Genomic DNA, 16,404 nt, shown 5'->3' with positions numbered 1-16,404 from the left:
CTGATCTAATCTCTCATATCAACCATTATAGTGGCAAATTAATATTTTAGACGCCTGACTCAATGTCTGCCTAGCTAACTAGATGCAAACAGCAATAGACTTCAATAACAAAGTACCCATAATAGCACTTTTATTTGAAAATACAGCCCATTGATGTCCTAACAGGGTGCTTAAGTTTGCACAATTTAGAATTGTAGAATTTATTCATTTAATTTGTTAATTCTTCAGAGATGACTTAACTTTTAATAGCAAAAAAGAAACTAAAAATAATTTCTTGTTTATTGTCCATGCACTACACTTTGAACAGGGTGCGGAAGAGTTTTTGCCCATTATATGGAGATATGTATTGAATTTGTGTGGTCATTTTACTTTGTGACACTTTATGTTAATAATGATAACAATAATAACAATAATGAAAAAGATAAAAATGACTTCTTGTTTATTGTCCATGCACCGTACATTGTTTAATACAGGGGTTTTCAAAGTGTGGGAGAGTGAGCCCCCCCTCGGAGAGCAAATAAACAACAGCGCCCCCCCCCTTACAATTTTTGTTGTTGCTATACTTAATGTTCCATTCGTATTTTTTAAAAAAATGGTTGTTGTACACATTATTTTTTTCTTTTTCACATTTTAAACATCTGTGCTTTTTAAAACATCTTGTTTTACACATTTTAAACATCCCATAGCATCGTTAGCTAGCACCTCTTGGCAGACAACACACTGTGGCAGTGGAGCATCTTCAGATCCAGTCCATGAAAATCCAAACTTGAAATAATCGTGGTCATACTTCCTTCTTTTTTCAGTCCCCCCAGGATTCCGCGGGCCTTTTTTGTGATTGTTGCGGGCTAAAATGTCTGATGTTGCGGGGGGGTTTCCAAAAAAATTGCGATGAAAGTTGGGGTGTTTTTTAGGTTTTTGTTGCGATTACATTGCGGGAGGAAGTGAAAGTTGCGAGAAATTGTTGCGATTTTCTCTTTTTGTGATTAAAATTGAGTGATATGTTAAATATTAAGTTACTACTGAACAACTATTGATTAAAAAAACAAAGAGAAATGGTCCTATAAACAACTTTACCAATATAAAAGATTACCAGGACTACAAAAATGCAGAAAAATAGGCTTTACTTATCCAAATGCACCTGTTGGTTCAAAAGTTAAAGTGCAGAGAACCTCACAGCACAACATGAAGTTACCTTCAAATATAATATAAATGCCTCAGCTTTCATGTAAGAAAAAAAAACTATTAATACTAGTACTGTGTGCAGGCAGTCTCTCCTGAAGACTAAATTAAACAATAATTATAAACTAATAAAATAAATGGCTCAGGCTTCATAGAAGAAAAAAAACAATTTGAACAGAATCTCACAGTATGATGCTGAAGTTGCCTGAACAATGGAAAATAAAATACCATTTTGCAAAAATGTTGGCATCCATCAAGTTCTTGTATTAAGTAAAAAAAAAAAAAGTGCACACAGTCCTTCACTGTAAACATAACACACTTTCAGTGTTGCCAGATACTGCTGACGTTTTCCAGTCCAAAATATGTTCAAAACCTGCCAAAATGCACTTGAAATCGTCCAATCTGGCAACACGACACGCATGTTGCTTCTCTTGAACACACGGAAGTAAGGCGGAAGGTAGTTTGTCGACGTCACCTCAAGACGACGCCAACGATTGGTCAAATTTGCGGGAAAGTTGCGGTGATTGGATAGAATTGCAACACCGCCCTGAATTCGCAGGGATTGGTTGAATTTGGGCTGAAGTTGCAAATCACAACATCCTGGAGGCTCTGTTTTTTTTTGCTTGGCCCAGACTTTGTCTCCTCACTCACTGTAGCTTTAGGTACTAAAAACCGATCCATTTTGTCTCTCACGTTGCGCCCCCCCTGAAGAACTCTGGCGCCCCACACTTTGAAAAGCCCTGGTTTAATAGTAATAGAATAGAGTGATTAGATTAAAGTGTTATTTAGATGTTATTAGAGGGGGTTTTTTCTTGGGGGGGGCAAAACTCAATCTCGCCTAGGGCAGCCAAAGACCTAGAGCCGCCCCGCTTAGAACACAAACATTTGCTTGAACATGTGTTTTTCTTGCATTTTTTTCCTTTATATTTTTCCTTATTTAAATTCTAAGTAATGAGTACATTGGAATGTCAAATAAAAACATCACATTTATTATTAATAAGAATAACAACGTGTTGCCAGGCAAAACAAACCTCGCCCGGCAGCACTCATTTTATACCTGTATGTCGAGAACAGGAATATTTCTCAATCATTAGCTGTCAGGTTACAAGTCCTATGAAAATCCATGACCTTGGAGTTTGACATTTCAGAGTCATTCAAGGTCAAACGTCATGGTGCCAAATGAAAACCCATATGGCACTTCCTAGAAGTCGATAATGATAAACATTTGTCTTCCATCAGCCGTTTTCAAGTTACAGCCCTCTGAAAATCCGTGACCTTGAGTTTGACCTTTCAAGGTCACTTAAGGTCAAAGATCATAGTGCCAAATGAAAGGCCATATGGGAGTTCCTATATGCTCATAATAGTAAACATTTGTCTATCGGCAACCGTTTGTGTGTTATAATGGACCAGACCTGATTACCCCCAAAATTTAATTAGGTAATCTAGGGACCATTGCCCACCTACTCTGACAATTTGAAGTCAATTAGTGCAACTGTCTAGACGCTAGATTGTTAACAGACAGACACACCAGCAAACGTGAAAGGTCATGGTGCCAAATGAAAGCCCATATATAACTTCCTATATGTTGAGAATGATAAACATCTCTCTAACCGTTTGAGTGATAATGGAAAATATGCAAATTTTAGCAATGACCTTGACCCCCCCCGACATTTGACCCCCAACTGCGAAGAAAGCTATGAGAGATACCCCATCATGTAGCATGTCAATGGAAGCAGAATTGAAAGATGAACATTTTGGAATTGATTTGAAGTAAATATGATGAATATAAAGGAAGATAATCACACAAAAAAAAGATTTTGACCTTTTTGGTGATGTTGACCGGATGACCCTAAAAGTTGGAGGTTCTATTTGAGACCAATGCCCATCTATCCTGAAAGTTGTATGAAGATTGATCCAGCCATTTTCCTGTAAAGTTGCTGCCAAAAAACCCCACTGAAAAACAAACACCTCGCCCCCTGGTGGACTCCATCCCGGGCAAAGTAATAATTTATTAGTATTATCCAAAACAAAATTTGGCTCTTACAATGCTAAAATCAATCAATCAATCAATCAATCAATCAATCAATCAATCAATCAATCAATCAATCAATCAATCATCAGATTTTCATACAAGTCCTAAAAGTAGATAAAGATGATCCAATATTACATATCTGTGAGTGGCAAAAGTATGTGAACCTTTGCTTTCAGTATCTGGTGTGACCCCCTTGTGCAGCAATAACTGCAACTAAACGTTTGCGGTAACTGTTGATCAGTCCTGCACACCGGCTTGGAGGAATTTTAGCTCATTCCTCCGTACAGAACAGCTTCAACTCTGGGATGTTGGTGGGTTTCCTCACATGAACTGCTAGCTTCAGGTCCTTCCACAACATTTCCATTGGATTAAGATCAGGACTTTGACTTGGTCATTCCAAAACATTAACTTTTATTATTCTTTAACCATTCTTTGGTTGAACGACTTGTGTGCTTGGGGTCGTTGTCTTGCTGCATGACCCACCTTCTCTTGAGATTCAGTTCATGGACAGATGTCCTGACATTTTCCTTTAGAATTCGCTGGTATAATTCAGAATTAATTGTTCCATCAACGATGGCAAGCCGTCCTGGCCCAGATGCAGCAAAACAGGCCCAAACCATGATACTACCACCACCATGTTTCACAGATGGGATAAGGTTTTTATGCTGGAATGCAGTGTTTTCCGTTCTCCAAACATAACGCTTCTCATTTAAATCAAAAAGTTCTATTTTGGTCTCATCTGTCCACAAAACATTTTTCCAATAGCTGTCTGGCTTGTCCACGTGATCTTTAGCAAACTGCAGACGAGCAGCAATGTTCTTCTTGGAGAGCAGTGGCTTTCTCCTTGCAACCCTGCCATGTACACCATTGTTGTTCAGTGTTCTCCTGATGGTGGACTCATGAACATTAGCCAATGTGAGAGAGGCCTTCAGTTGTTTAGAAGTTACCCTGGGGTCCTTTGTCATCTCACCGACTGTTACACGCCTTGCTCTTGGACTGATCTTTGTTGGTCGGCCACTCCTGGGGAGGGTAACAATGGTCTTGAATTTCCTCCATTTGTACACAATCTGTCTGACTGTGGATTGGTGGAGTCCAAACTCTTTAGAGATGGTTTTGTAACCTTTTCCAGTCTGATGAGCATCAACAACGCTTTTTCTGAGGTCCTCAGAAATCTCCTTTGTTTGTGCCATGATACACTTCCACAAACATGTGTTGTGAAGATCAGACTTTGATAGATCCCTGTTCTTTAAATAAAACAGGGTGCCCACTCACACCGGATTGTCATCTCATTGATTGCAAACACCTGACTCTAATTTCACCTTCAAATTAACTGCTAATCCTAGAGGCTCACATACTTTTGCCACTCCCAGATATGTAATATTGGATCATTTTCCTCAATAAATAAATGACCGAGTATAATATTTTTGTCTCATGTTTAACTGGGTTCTCTTTATCCACTTTAAGACTTGTGTGAAAATCTGATAATGTTTTAGGTCATATTTATGCAGAAATATAGAAAATTTTAAAGGGTTCACAAACTTTCAAGCACCACTGTACATGTATACAATCTAACTAACGATACTAAGAAACAGCATACAGCAATAAAAACAAACAAAAAAAACCAGTAGATAAACACGGTGCAAAACTATGAGCATCGAATACAAAAAACTTTTTACTGAGGTCACGTTGTTCTTTGAAACTGATAGTTTCTGCACATCCTGGTGAAGCAGTCGTTGCTGCTAGCAATGGACAGCCGATGTGAGTGAAAAGAGAGGCCACTAGGTCAGAAACCAGCTTGATAAACTTAATTGGTATCCCATCAGGGCCGTATGAACTATCCAACCTTAGATTTTTTAATTCTTTGGCAACCTCTTGACAAGTAACGCATGTGACAGAGAAGGGATCATCATTTCAAAAAACCAAATAAAGACAACATTCATCAATACAAACGTGCAGTGCTGCATTGTGCCATACATTTAAAGAGTACTCATCCTTAGTAACTGCCTGGTCCCGGCTGTCGGTCAATTTAAATTAAGGTACTTGTATGGTTGGACTATGGGAAAGTATCGAGGACATTTATTACAAACAAAAGTGCTGAGTGGGATTAAATACACAGGCCAGCGCACATCTCAAGTTGAAGTCAATCATGAAATGGAGTGATGTAGCTGAGGTTGAGGAACTGTCCGAGCCCGAAACGCTGCCTTTTCTCCCTCCAGGTTGTAAAACGAGTGCTCTGAGAGCACAATATCCCCCGCTGGCAACTGTGCCATAACTCTGGTAAAATGTGACCAAATTGAACAAAATTGCAATACGCGTATTACCGACATATAACAAAGAATCCTGTCAAGTTTCGTGAAATTCCTCCAAAAATTGTAAGAGGAGTTGATTTCAGAAGGTGAGTACCCTTCCCGGAACAAACAGACATCGTCATGACATAATCCCCCTTCGGGCCTTTCAGCCAGCGGGGGATAAAAATTGAGTGGAAGTTGATTTCAGAAAGCAAGCACACCTTGATGAAATTGCCAAAGTACAAGTTTGTTAATAATCAAGGGAAGAACTCTGGTAAAATTTGCCCAAATTAAACGTAATTTCAATATGCGTATAACAAAACCTTTTACCAAGTTTGGTGAAATTCCTCCACAAATTGTGAGAGGAGTTGATTTCAGAAAAACGTCCACCCTCATGAAATCGTCAAAGTGCAAGTTATTTAATCAAGGGTCAAAACTCTGGGAAAATATTCACAAATAAAATTAAATCGCAATATGCGTATTACCATCATATAACAAGGCGTTTTGCCAAGCTTCGAGAAATTCGTCCAGAAATCGTGAGAGGAGTTGATGCCAGAAGGCGAGCACACCTTCATGAAATTGTGAAAGTACAAGGTTGTTAATCAAGGGCTGTAACTCTGGTAAAACGCGACTGAATTGAACAAAATAACAATATTCGTAGTATAACAAGGCCTTTTACCAAGTTTCATGAAATTCCTCCAAAAGTTGGAAGGGGAGTTGATTTCAGAAGGAAAACTCATGAAATTGTCAAAGTATAATTGTTAATCAAGGGCTGTAACTTTGGTAAAACATGACCGAAAAGAACGAAATTACAATGTGTGTATTACTGACATATAATAAAGAATCCTGCCAAGTTTCGTGAAATTCCTCCAAAAGTTGTGGGAGGAGTTGATTTCAGAAGGTGAGCACCCTTCCCGGGATGGACAGATTGCCATGACATGAACCCCCTTTGGGCCTTTCGGCTAATGGGGGATGATAAAAGTGTAAGAATTGTCATAAAAAAAAAAATTTTACTTCGCAAAAATATACTCTGTCAATTTCCTAAACCTGTGAACCTCATCTGACCCAAGTCTGTGCCACATTTGAGAAAGAAGCTAAAAAGAACATCTGGACCTGCACCAGCTCAGGGTCAGCTGCAACAGTATTCGTTGTTAATGTGTTAACCTGGGCCGGATCCAAACCCGTTCTGGTGCAGATCCATAAAACGGATGAGTTTCGGTGTTGCTGGATCTGAAGCGAATACAGCGCTATGTTTGACTTTAATTCAGTGTGGTGTGTTTTGGTTGTTCACCAATGGACCAGAAGGAAGATGATCATGAAAAAGAGAACAGCGTTGGAGTTAGGGTTGTCTTTAACACTCAACACATGCCTTTACAGGGAATTCTTTACTCTTTTCAAAAAGCAAGTACAGCTTCCAATTCTTAAGATCAAGTCCAGAAGCATGAAAATAACATACAAGGAAGAATCAAGGATGAGACTGAAGTCCGAGGACACGCTGATTCGTCAGTACGCGAAACATTTACAAACTAGTTTTCCCTTCATGCGACTCTCTTCCTGTGATCAAGTGACAAAATCCAATGAAATGGCAAGTAAATAAATATTCAGACGTTGAAATTTAACACAATTGTGTTTTTAGAAATTCCCTTTCCATAGTGTAAATATGCCATTTGTACCAACAATAATTAAACAGTCATATGTTTTACAGAGCAGAGTGAGACATGAGTGAGAGTTATTCAAGGAGTTAGAGGAGATTTAAAAAAAAAAAAAAAAAGAAAAAAAAAAACACCCCACCATGGTGAACCATGGAATTAAGATGGAATATTAGGGTCATTGTAGGTTAAAATTTTTTTTTTTTTGGCGCGGGGGGGCAAACAAAAAATAAAAAACCCACACCTCTCATGGTCCCCAGATACCTGGCTGCAGTGCATTCTGGGAAATGTTGGCAAAAATCTCTTCTACCTTCTTTTATATCATGCGATCAAGGAAGACAGACTGCATTTCCTAGGACTCTCGGCTCAGCCATTGTGTCTGTAGTGTGATGAAGTTGATCCAACCTTGCAAACTGAAGTGATCTGGTTCCTTGACCAACCCCCCCCAAAAAAAACTTTTTCCAAGTTGTTTTTCTTGTAAATTTATGATTTTGTAATTATGGAATTTGAGGTTTTTTTTTTTTTTAAATTTGTAAATAACTTAATTTTTGTCAAAATATTTTTGGAATTTCATAATTTTTTTTCTTGTAAACTTATGATCTTGGAATTTCAAAAAAAAAATAATTTCAATTTACTTTTGTAAATTTTTTTCCATCTCAGAATTTCAGTTTTTTCTTGTAAATCTGTGACATTTGAATCCTGGAATTTGAGGGCTTTTTTCCCCCGTCCTCATACACTTGAGATCTCAGAATTTCATAATTTACATTTTTTTCCCAAATAAATTTGAGACTTTATATTCTCAGAATTTGAGGGTTTTTTTTTTAAAATTGTAAACAAGTTTTCCAAATTTTTCTTAGGTTCTGGAATTTCATAATTTTTTTGAAAACTTATAATCTAAGGATTTCATAATTATTTAAAATTTGAAATTTACTTCCATAACTTTTTTTAATCTCAGAATTTCATTTTTTTCTTGTAAATTTGTGACTTTGTAATCTTGGAATTTTTTCCATTCGTAAATTTGTGACATTTGAATCTCGGAATTTCTGAGGCTCCCCCCCCCCCACACACAATCGTGATCTCAATTTCATAATTTTAAAATTTTAATGTACTTTTGTAAATTATTAATCTTGGAATTTCAGTTTATGCGTAATAAATTTGTAACTATATTCTCAGAATTTTAGGTGTTTTTTTTTTTAACTGAAAATAGGTTTTGTAAACTTATGATCTAGGGATTTCAAAATTTTTTGAATTTTAATATACTTTACTTTTTTAAATTTTTTTTAGTCTCAGAATTTTATTTTTTTCTCATAAATTTGTGATTTTGCAATCTCGGAATTTCATATTTTTAAAATTTTAATTTACTTTTGTAAATTTTTTTACCTTGAAATTTTAGGGTTTTTTCCTCATAAATTTAACTTTTTAATCTTGGAACTTGAGTATTTTTCTTGCAAATTTATGATTATAATCTCAGAGAAAATCAGATTTTTCTCAGAAACTGCCGACTTAAACCTCAGAAATTCTGAGGGTTTTCTTCTTGGAATATTACCCCCTCCCTCAGCTGTGTATTTTTTTTTTTAAACCTCCAATGGCCCTAATATACGCTGTTGTATAGAATCCTCTGATCCTGGTATTTTAAAAAAATAATAAATCATGGTACATGTTGATAGTTGTAGGACCCAAATACACCGTAAACTCACACACACAGGTTTCAGTAACCCTGAGTACCTTTAGGAAATGAAGATTGTACAATGAACTTCTGTGACCCTTTATATTCTACATGGAAGGCAAACACCCTTCAGTAGTGGTTTTCCAAAATGGTAAAATCACTTGGGGGGTGCCATTCATGGAAAACAATCAATAGCATATGCGGAGTTATTGTTACCATCCCTGAAGTTGATTATTTTCCAACAGCAGCACATCCTGAAGTGTTTTACTCCTCTTGTAACACAATTTGCCAATGAAGACGAATATTTATTAAAAGAACAATGCCGCATATCTTAAATCGGGTGGGAGTTACGTTCAATGTTATAGACTGTCTAAGAAATATTACATGCATTACATGGACGCTATGAACGCCTGGGGCTAATTTCTGAGAAACCAGCAAAAAAAACAAATTGACTTTTTAAAAAAAAAGTATGAAAATTACAGGTCTATAAAACATTTTCATATCCTGACCAAGTCAGGTTCATAAGATTTGAAGGAACAGGAAACAAAATATTCTATTAAAGAGCATCAAAATATAGAGTTATGTAAACCATTTTGTTAAAAAAAAGGAAAAAAAAAACCCACAACATGGCATACCTTTATGTAATCTCAGTTAAAAAAAAAAAATCATAAAAATACAACCCCGATTCCAAAAAAGTTGGGACAAAGTACAAATTGTAAATAAAAACGGAATGCAATAATTTACAAATCTCAAAAACTGATATTGTATTCACAATAGAACATAGACAACATATCAAATGTCGAAAGTGAGACATTTTGAAATTTCATGCCAAATATTGGCTCATTTGAAATTTCATGACAGCAACACATCTCAAAAAAGTTGGGACAGGGGCAATAAGAGGCTGGAAAAGTTAAAGGTACAAAAAAGGAACAGCTGGAGGACCAAATTGCAACTCATTAGGTCAATTGGCAATAGGTCATTAACATGACTGGGTATAAAAAGAGCATCTTGGAGTAGCAGCGGCTCTCAGAAGTAAAGATGGGAAGAGGATCACCAATCCCCCTAATTCTGCACCGACAAATAGTGGAGCGATATCAGAAAGGAGTTCGACAGTGTAAAACTGCAAAGAGTTTGAACATATCATCATCTACAGTGCATATCATCATCAAAAGATTCAGAGATTCTGGAAGAATCTGTGCGTAAGGGTCAAGGCTGGAAAACCATACCGGGGGCCCGTGATCTTCGGGCCCTTAGACGGCACTGCATCACATACAGGCATGCTTCTGTATTGGAAATCACAAAATGGGCTCAGGAATATTTCCAGAGAACATTATCTGTGAACACAATTCACCGTGCCATCCGCCGTTGCCAGCTAAAACTCTATAGTTCAAAGAAGAAGCCATATCTAAACATGATCCAGAAGCGCAGACGTCTTCTCTGGGCCAAGGCTCATTTAAAATGGACTGTGGCAAAGTGGAAAATTGTTCTGTGGTCAGACGAATCAAAATTTGAAGTTCTTTATGGAAATCAAGGACGCCGTGTCATTCGGACTAAAGAGGAGAAGGACGACCCGAGTTGTTATCAGCGCTCAGTTCAGAAGCCTGCATCTCTGATGGTATGGGGTTGCATTAGTGCGTGTGGCATGGGCAGCTTACACATCTGGAAAGACACCATCAATGCTGAAAGGTATATCCAGGTTCTAGAGCAACATATGCTCCCATCCAGACGACGTCTCTTTCAGGGAAGACCTTGCGTTTTCCAACATGACAATGCCAAACCACATACTGCATCAATTACAGCATCATGGCTGCGTAGAAGAAGGGTCCGGGTACTGAACTGGCCAGCCTGCAGTCCAGATCTTTCACCCATAGAAAACATTTGGCGCATCATAAAACGGAAGATACGACAAAAAAGACCTAAGACAGTTGAGCAACTAGAATCCTACATTAGACAAGAATGGGTTAACATTCCTATCCCTAAACTTGAGCAACTTGTCTCCTCAGTCCCCAGACGTTTACAGACTGTTGTAAAGAGAAAAGGGGATGTCTCACAGTGGTAAACATGGCCTTGTCCCAACTTTTTTGAGATGTGTTGTTGTCATGAAACTTAAAATCACCTAATTTTTCTCTTTAAATGATACATTTTCTCAGTTTAAACATTTGATAAATGTCATCTATGTTCTATTCTGAATAAAATATGGAATTTTGAAACTTCCACATCATTGCATTCCGTTTTTATTTACAATTTGTACTTTGTCCCAACTTTTTTGGAATCGGGGTTGTAGACTTCCTTTAAAAAAAAAAAAAAAATGCACGCACACACAAACAAATGCTAGAGATCCACGGGCGAGTCGTGTTCATTCAGCTCCATTGAATAGTAGTCTTGAGGCCGTCTGTGGAAAAACACACACACACTCATTCCGGCTGACATATTAAAACAAAACAACTCTTAAATCCGTTCAACTGAACATCTCATGAATGCTTACTTTTTCTTGTACAGGTAGAAGACGACGGCTCCTCCCACTGCACACAGCAGCACCGCCGTTAACACCAGCCCCACCTGCAGCCCCAGCGAGGACTCTGATTGGGTAATCAAACTGTCAGTCACTCAGTTCGAATAATGCTGCACTTCATTATGGCCGATTACGATTACTGTATACAGTATGTGGGGTGCGTTTACTAAATCTTTCGTCGCACTTGATTTTTAACTTCTTTTTAAAACATATTTCACGATATTATTAGATTCCACACTTTATAAACGTGTTCTAATCCAGGAATGAGACACCTGAGAACAGCACGCCATTCCATTTATCATTGAAATAATGAAAGACGTGCCAAATTTGATTCTAATCCCAATTCTACATGCAGAACCACAAAACTATACCAAGCTTCATCTTCATAGCAGGTCTACTTTACGAGTTATTAAAAAGTGCATATTCTGGACCAATTTCATTTTTTTTTATATGAAAGTATGTCCCTTTACACACTCATCCAGAAGGGTAATTTTGCACAAGGCCATCTGTCTACAGCAGAAAAAAATAAAACACGTCTGGAAAAATCCCAAGGGAGTCTGGAGCCAGATTCGTGACGTTACCTGCGGAAGCGCCAGCAGGCTGCGAGAGCTTTGCACGGTTTCAGTGCACAGCCTGTGTACACCAAGCGCTCCCGTTTCTCTCTCATTGTCCGGTCTTTTGGGAAACGATGAGTACTAATCCCATCATGGTTGGTGTTGCTACACCCTCCTACGATACATCTGTTAACCATTTTAATAATTACGCGATAACGTTGAAGAAATTTGCAGAAAACCACCAGGTCGTTTTCTCATAAACAGACCAGCGCTGACGTAGGATTCAGAAAGAGGCGTCCCGCACGCCACGTCACGAAAATTAATGTTTGCCAGGAAATCCAAATGCCAAGTTTTTTCAGAGGCGGACCAATTCGCCTCAAATGGCTCAATTTCAACTGAATTTTTCTGGTATTGCGCAAGGTAAAAAAATTGCGCAGAATGTTACAGATATTTGACCAAAGTTTAATATAAAATAGGAGAATTACATTGATCTTGCTCCTGAATTTACCCGTGATATGCACTTTAAGGGAGAGTGTTTCACAAAAGGGCCGTGTGATGTCATGATGTAGTCTGGCTAACGCGACTTCAAAGCTCTGCGAGCATTTGGTCTGGCAAAGATATTAAGCCCAACCGTTTCCCAGAGCCCGTGGTTGACCCGCCTCCCTGAAATGCCTCAGTTTGCTTATGGTCGAAGTCAGAAAAGGCTGTGACGAAGCTTAAACCAATCACATCCCTCTTTCCTCTGACGTATATGACGCGACGGGGCTAACTGGTAGATTAAACTCTTACCGAAGCCGGTCGGGAGCAAGGCAAAAACATCCTTCCGTTCAATAAATACCTCCAGGGCTGCTCTTTGCTCCGTTTTCAATGAGAACTTGCTCCATGTTCGTAATGTTTCTAGTGAATGAAGCGCTTCCGGCATAGATTCTGTAAACAATCTATGGCTTCCGGTCGCAGTTCTACTACGTCACTGCCTTGAACACGCCTCTACCCAGGGCCGTTGGAGACGCTCAAAGTTGATTGGCTCCCGATTTTTCGGGAGCTTGGAAGAGCTGTAGATAGCTTGCCTGGCCAGACTAAGCTCGCAACAGGCCCTCGTGTTGCGTCACGCTTAGGATGGGCGGGCCCAGGCTAGTCATGATGTGCATCTGGGTCAGATCTTGAAATGGCTGCCATTTTGTAACAAATGCGAGTCGACTCAAACAAACTGGCCATTTTTGCAGGTTTTAACAAATGGTGAGAAAATCCAAAAAATCCGAGACGGTGTGTTGGGAAAGTCTTTAACCACTGGTTGAATTAGCATGGGGTTTTTCATTTTAAAAAAATATCCTGTTTCATGTACGTTTGAGTGAACTTTTGGCAGAATTTATTTCGTCCTCGAGTCTGACTCGTGCTCTAATTTTAAGGACTTGAGCACTGATGACTCGGACTCGTCTTTTCTCTTTATTTTTTCTGACATGCCGTAATAATCTGGCACAAGATATTTCGATCTGCATTAATTTTTATAGTAATTTCGTGCAAGAGAACGCACACTGGCCTGTTCAGGAACAAACGAACGTTAATGGCGCTAAAACGCCTGGAGAGAACGCCCTTAGGATTGTCCGCTTCTCGTGCAGTGGGGGAAAAAAAAAAATGCACTGCTGTGTGTTCCATATGTAGAAGAACTATCGAGGAGACGACCTCGAACTTCAATCGTCATTTGGCAAGACTCCACCCAGAGAAGGAAGTGACACGCTATGTTCATCGCTCTGTTGATTGTGGGCGGGGCTTGCTGAGCGATGCTTTTTCCCTTGAGCCTGTTAACTAAAACGGGGCGGTTGAGCAGTAACGTTAGTCCGACACAGTGGCAGAGAAGCTTTCACATAAAGGCAGCAACAGCCACCGTCAAAAGGTGCGGGTGGGGTCTTGTTCTCGGACTCGAAATTTTCTTTCATGACTCGGACTTGAACACTGGGGGCTCGAGGTTTAAGGCCAATTTATGCTGACAACCCAGTCTTCGCAGACGGCGTCGCAGACAGCGTCTGCGTAGCCCCCCCCACCTTCGCAGACGCTCTGCGCGCACCTCCCAAAATTTGTGACCACCGCAGACAGCCTCACAGACAAGAGGGCTCCGATTGGTCCACTCTACATCCGCTGTACACGCACTTCCGCTTCCCTACTTCCCCGGTTTGTTTTGTTTTCACGACCGCCATTTTTAAAAACCCGAGCGAAAATGGAGCAGCACGAAGAGCGGTTGATTGAGGAAGTACGTACATCTATACGACTCCAGTTCTACTCATTATAAGGACAGCGCATTATAAGGACAGCGGTGTTGACTGACCTGTTGCTCAGTAACCGGAAGATAAACACTCCACTAACCACACCCACCAACTACTCCTAGCGATTTCGCACCCCTTTGCATTGTGGCGGTGAATAACATCACGCTCAACGATAAATTACAACTGTGTGCGAAAAGCTATCTGCGAAAGCCTTGTCGTAAGAGCATGCAGAGGCCTTTAGTGACTTGACTACAACACTCATATTTAAATAAGTCCTACTTATAAGTTAAGACTGCATTCCAGCTCCACTGAACGAAGTGTGACATTCACAGTGTCGGGTAAATACTTCGCTAACGACACTTTGAAAGTGTACAAGTAAATTATTATCTGCAATTATTGACAAATTTCTGAACTGACATGAGGTTTATGCAATACAATTAAAAAAAAAAAACCAAAAAGCATTGCATTTTGTTGAAATCTACAGTATGTAGGTGTATTATTTGTTGACCGGAATAACTCTGGTGTGCGTCTGTGTACCTTTATTGTACAGCCGTTCCCCGACTCCGCTGCAGGAGTGTGTCTGCGTTTTCTGCAGTACCTGGGCCACAAGCTCCCTCTGGCGATTGGATTGTGCAAATACAGGACCTTCTGCGTACAAGCTCTTGGATACGCAGGTTAAATTCACACCTAACACACACATGACATTAACGGGGGGGGGGGACGAAAGCTTTTCAAGAAATTGTGTTGTTAACTACGGAAGCCGAGAGAGGCCCTTCATATAATCCTTTTCTTTTATTCACCTTGTTATCCCGAGATAACGACATAATTAATTCAGGATCTCGAGAAAACACCACAACTAATTCGAGATCTCGAGAAAACAATTATTTCACGATCTCAAGTAAACAGCTGAGAAATGGTTCATTCAGGTGCGCCAAGAGACTTGTGATATGCTGACTTTGGGGCCATTTTTCATTCTGTATAGACGCAACTTTGGTCATTAGAATGTCTGGAATAGTCGATCACCTAATAAGGCAATATTTTGATCAGGGGTTGACACAGGGAGAGATTGCATTAAGTCTTTTAATAAGGGATAATTTCAAAATTATTAATAATTAAATGTGACGAGTCATGGAATCCACGGACACATGTCGGCCGAAACGAATCCGAGAAAATCGCAAAAGAAGCTTTTTTTTTTCCGAAATTTGTGATTTTCGTTTTTTTCCATAATGTGCAAGTTGAGATCTTGAATGCAATCAGTATTTCAGATAATAGATTGTTTTGTTGGAAAAGCATACATTTTTTGTTGCAAATTGTCTCGTTTTTGTCAGGACTGTAGCCTGCTGGGGGGTGTGGGTAAATTACCATATGGGCCATTCACATGATGATTTAAGTCTTTTTTTTTTTCGCCAATCAGCTGTATGATACGAGCTGAGCTCGTGGCTACTTAAGCTGCATACAGGCGTGTAATTTCACTATGGAATGAGCAAGCTAAACAGAGCGCAGAGGAGCTGAAACACCGCGAAGCAAACAGACGCACGGTAGTTACATCAGAGATGACCATTTCTAGCAAAAAAAAAACCCAACCAAAAGGAAGTGTTCTAGGACTACATATTCCATCGGAGGCATTGATGTGTGCAAGGCGCCGTTTCTCTTTCTGATGGGGTAAGTTTATTAATCTAAAGTTGTGTGGTTATTTTTGCATGTAACGGAGAGTGTTGTGGTTTGGTTACATGAAACTAGCGTTGTGTTAGTTGTTATCATCATGCTATCTTTCTAACGGTGTGAGTAATTTTTCAACCACAAAACGTTAAAGTATACCTTTAGGACTTATTTTTGTACTTCATAATTGTTTTGGGCATACTTTGCATGGAAGGAAAATTGACGTGGTGATCTTTGTTTACATGAAAGTAGCATCGTGCTAGCTAGTAGGGCGTAGGGCTTTCCTTAATGTCATGCAAATGAGCACCATTATGTGCCCGCCCTGCACCCAGAGTAGCTGAGATGGAAAACTTTGAGGGCGATTTTCTCCCTTCCCTGTTTTAAGAGGTATACACTTTCAAAAGGCCACACATTCTTCAAATATTGTCAGATCTCCACATAGAAGGCATCATTGGAAAGCTTAGAAACTGTACTTTCTGAATCTGTCAATAATTCAAAATTCCCCCGGGCCGACACGTGTCCCTGGATTCCGTGATCAGTCACAAATATGTCCGCCAATTTTTAAGTCTTCGTTGTCTGACCCACAGGGGGCGCAGCTCTGCTAGAA

At 39.3% G+C, this 16,404-nt stretch overlaps 1 protein-coding gene across 1 annotated transcript in view; it reads right to left on the bottom strand.

The window, feature by feature from the left end:
• Window positions 1-11,088: 11,088 nt before the first annotated feature.
• The window catches only part of si:ch211-183d21.1 (uncharacterized), a 49,790-nt gene continuing 44,474 nt past the window's right edge, over window positions 11,089-16,404 (bottom strand). Inside the window, exons 11-13 of the mRNA XM_060920387.1 lie at window positions 14,676-14,825; window positions 11,300-11,393; window positions 11,089-11,206 (exon numbers count right to left, since the gene is read on the bottom strand). Of these exons, the coding sequence (XP_060776370.1) occupies window positions 11,146-11,206; window positions 11,300-11,393; window positions 14,676-14,825 (305 nt within the window). The 3' untranslated portion in view covers window positions 11,089-11,145. The remainder of the gene's footprint in view (window positions 11,207-11,299; window positions 11,394-14,675; window positions 14,826-16,404) is intronic.

Source organism: Neoarius graeffei, chromosome 5 (genome assembly GCF_027579695.1).
Source record: "Neoarius graeffei isolate fNeoGra1 chromosome 5, fNeoGra1.pri, whole genome shotgun sequence".
Lineage (NCBI taxonomy): Eukaryota > Metazoa > Chordata > Actinopteri > Siluriformes > Ariidae > Neoarius > Neoarius graeffei.
This window is presented reverse-complemented; position numbering and strand designations above follow the sequence as displayed.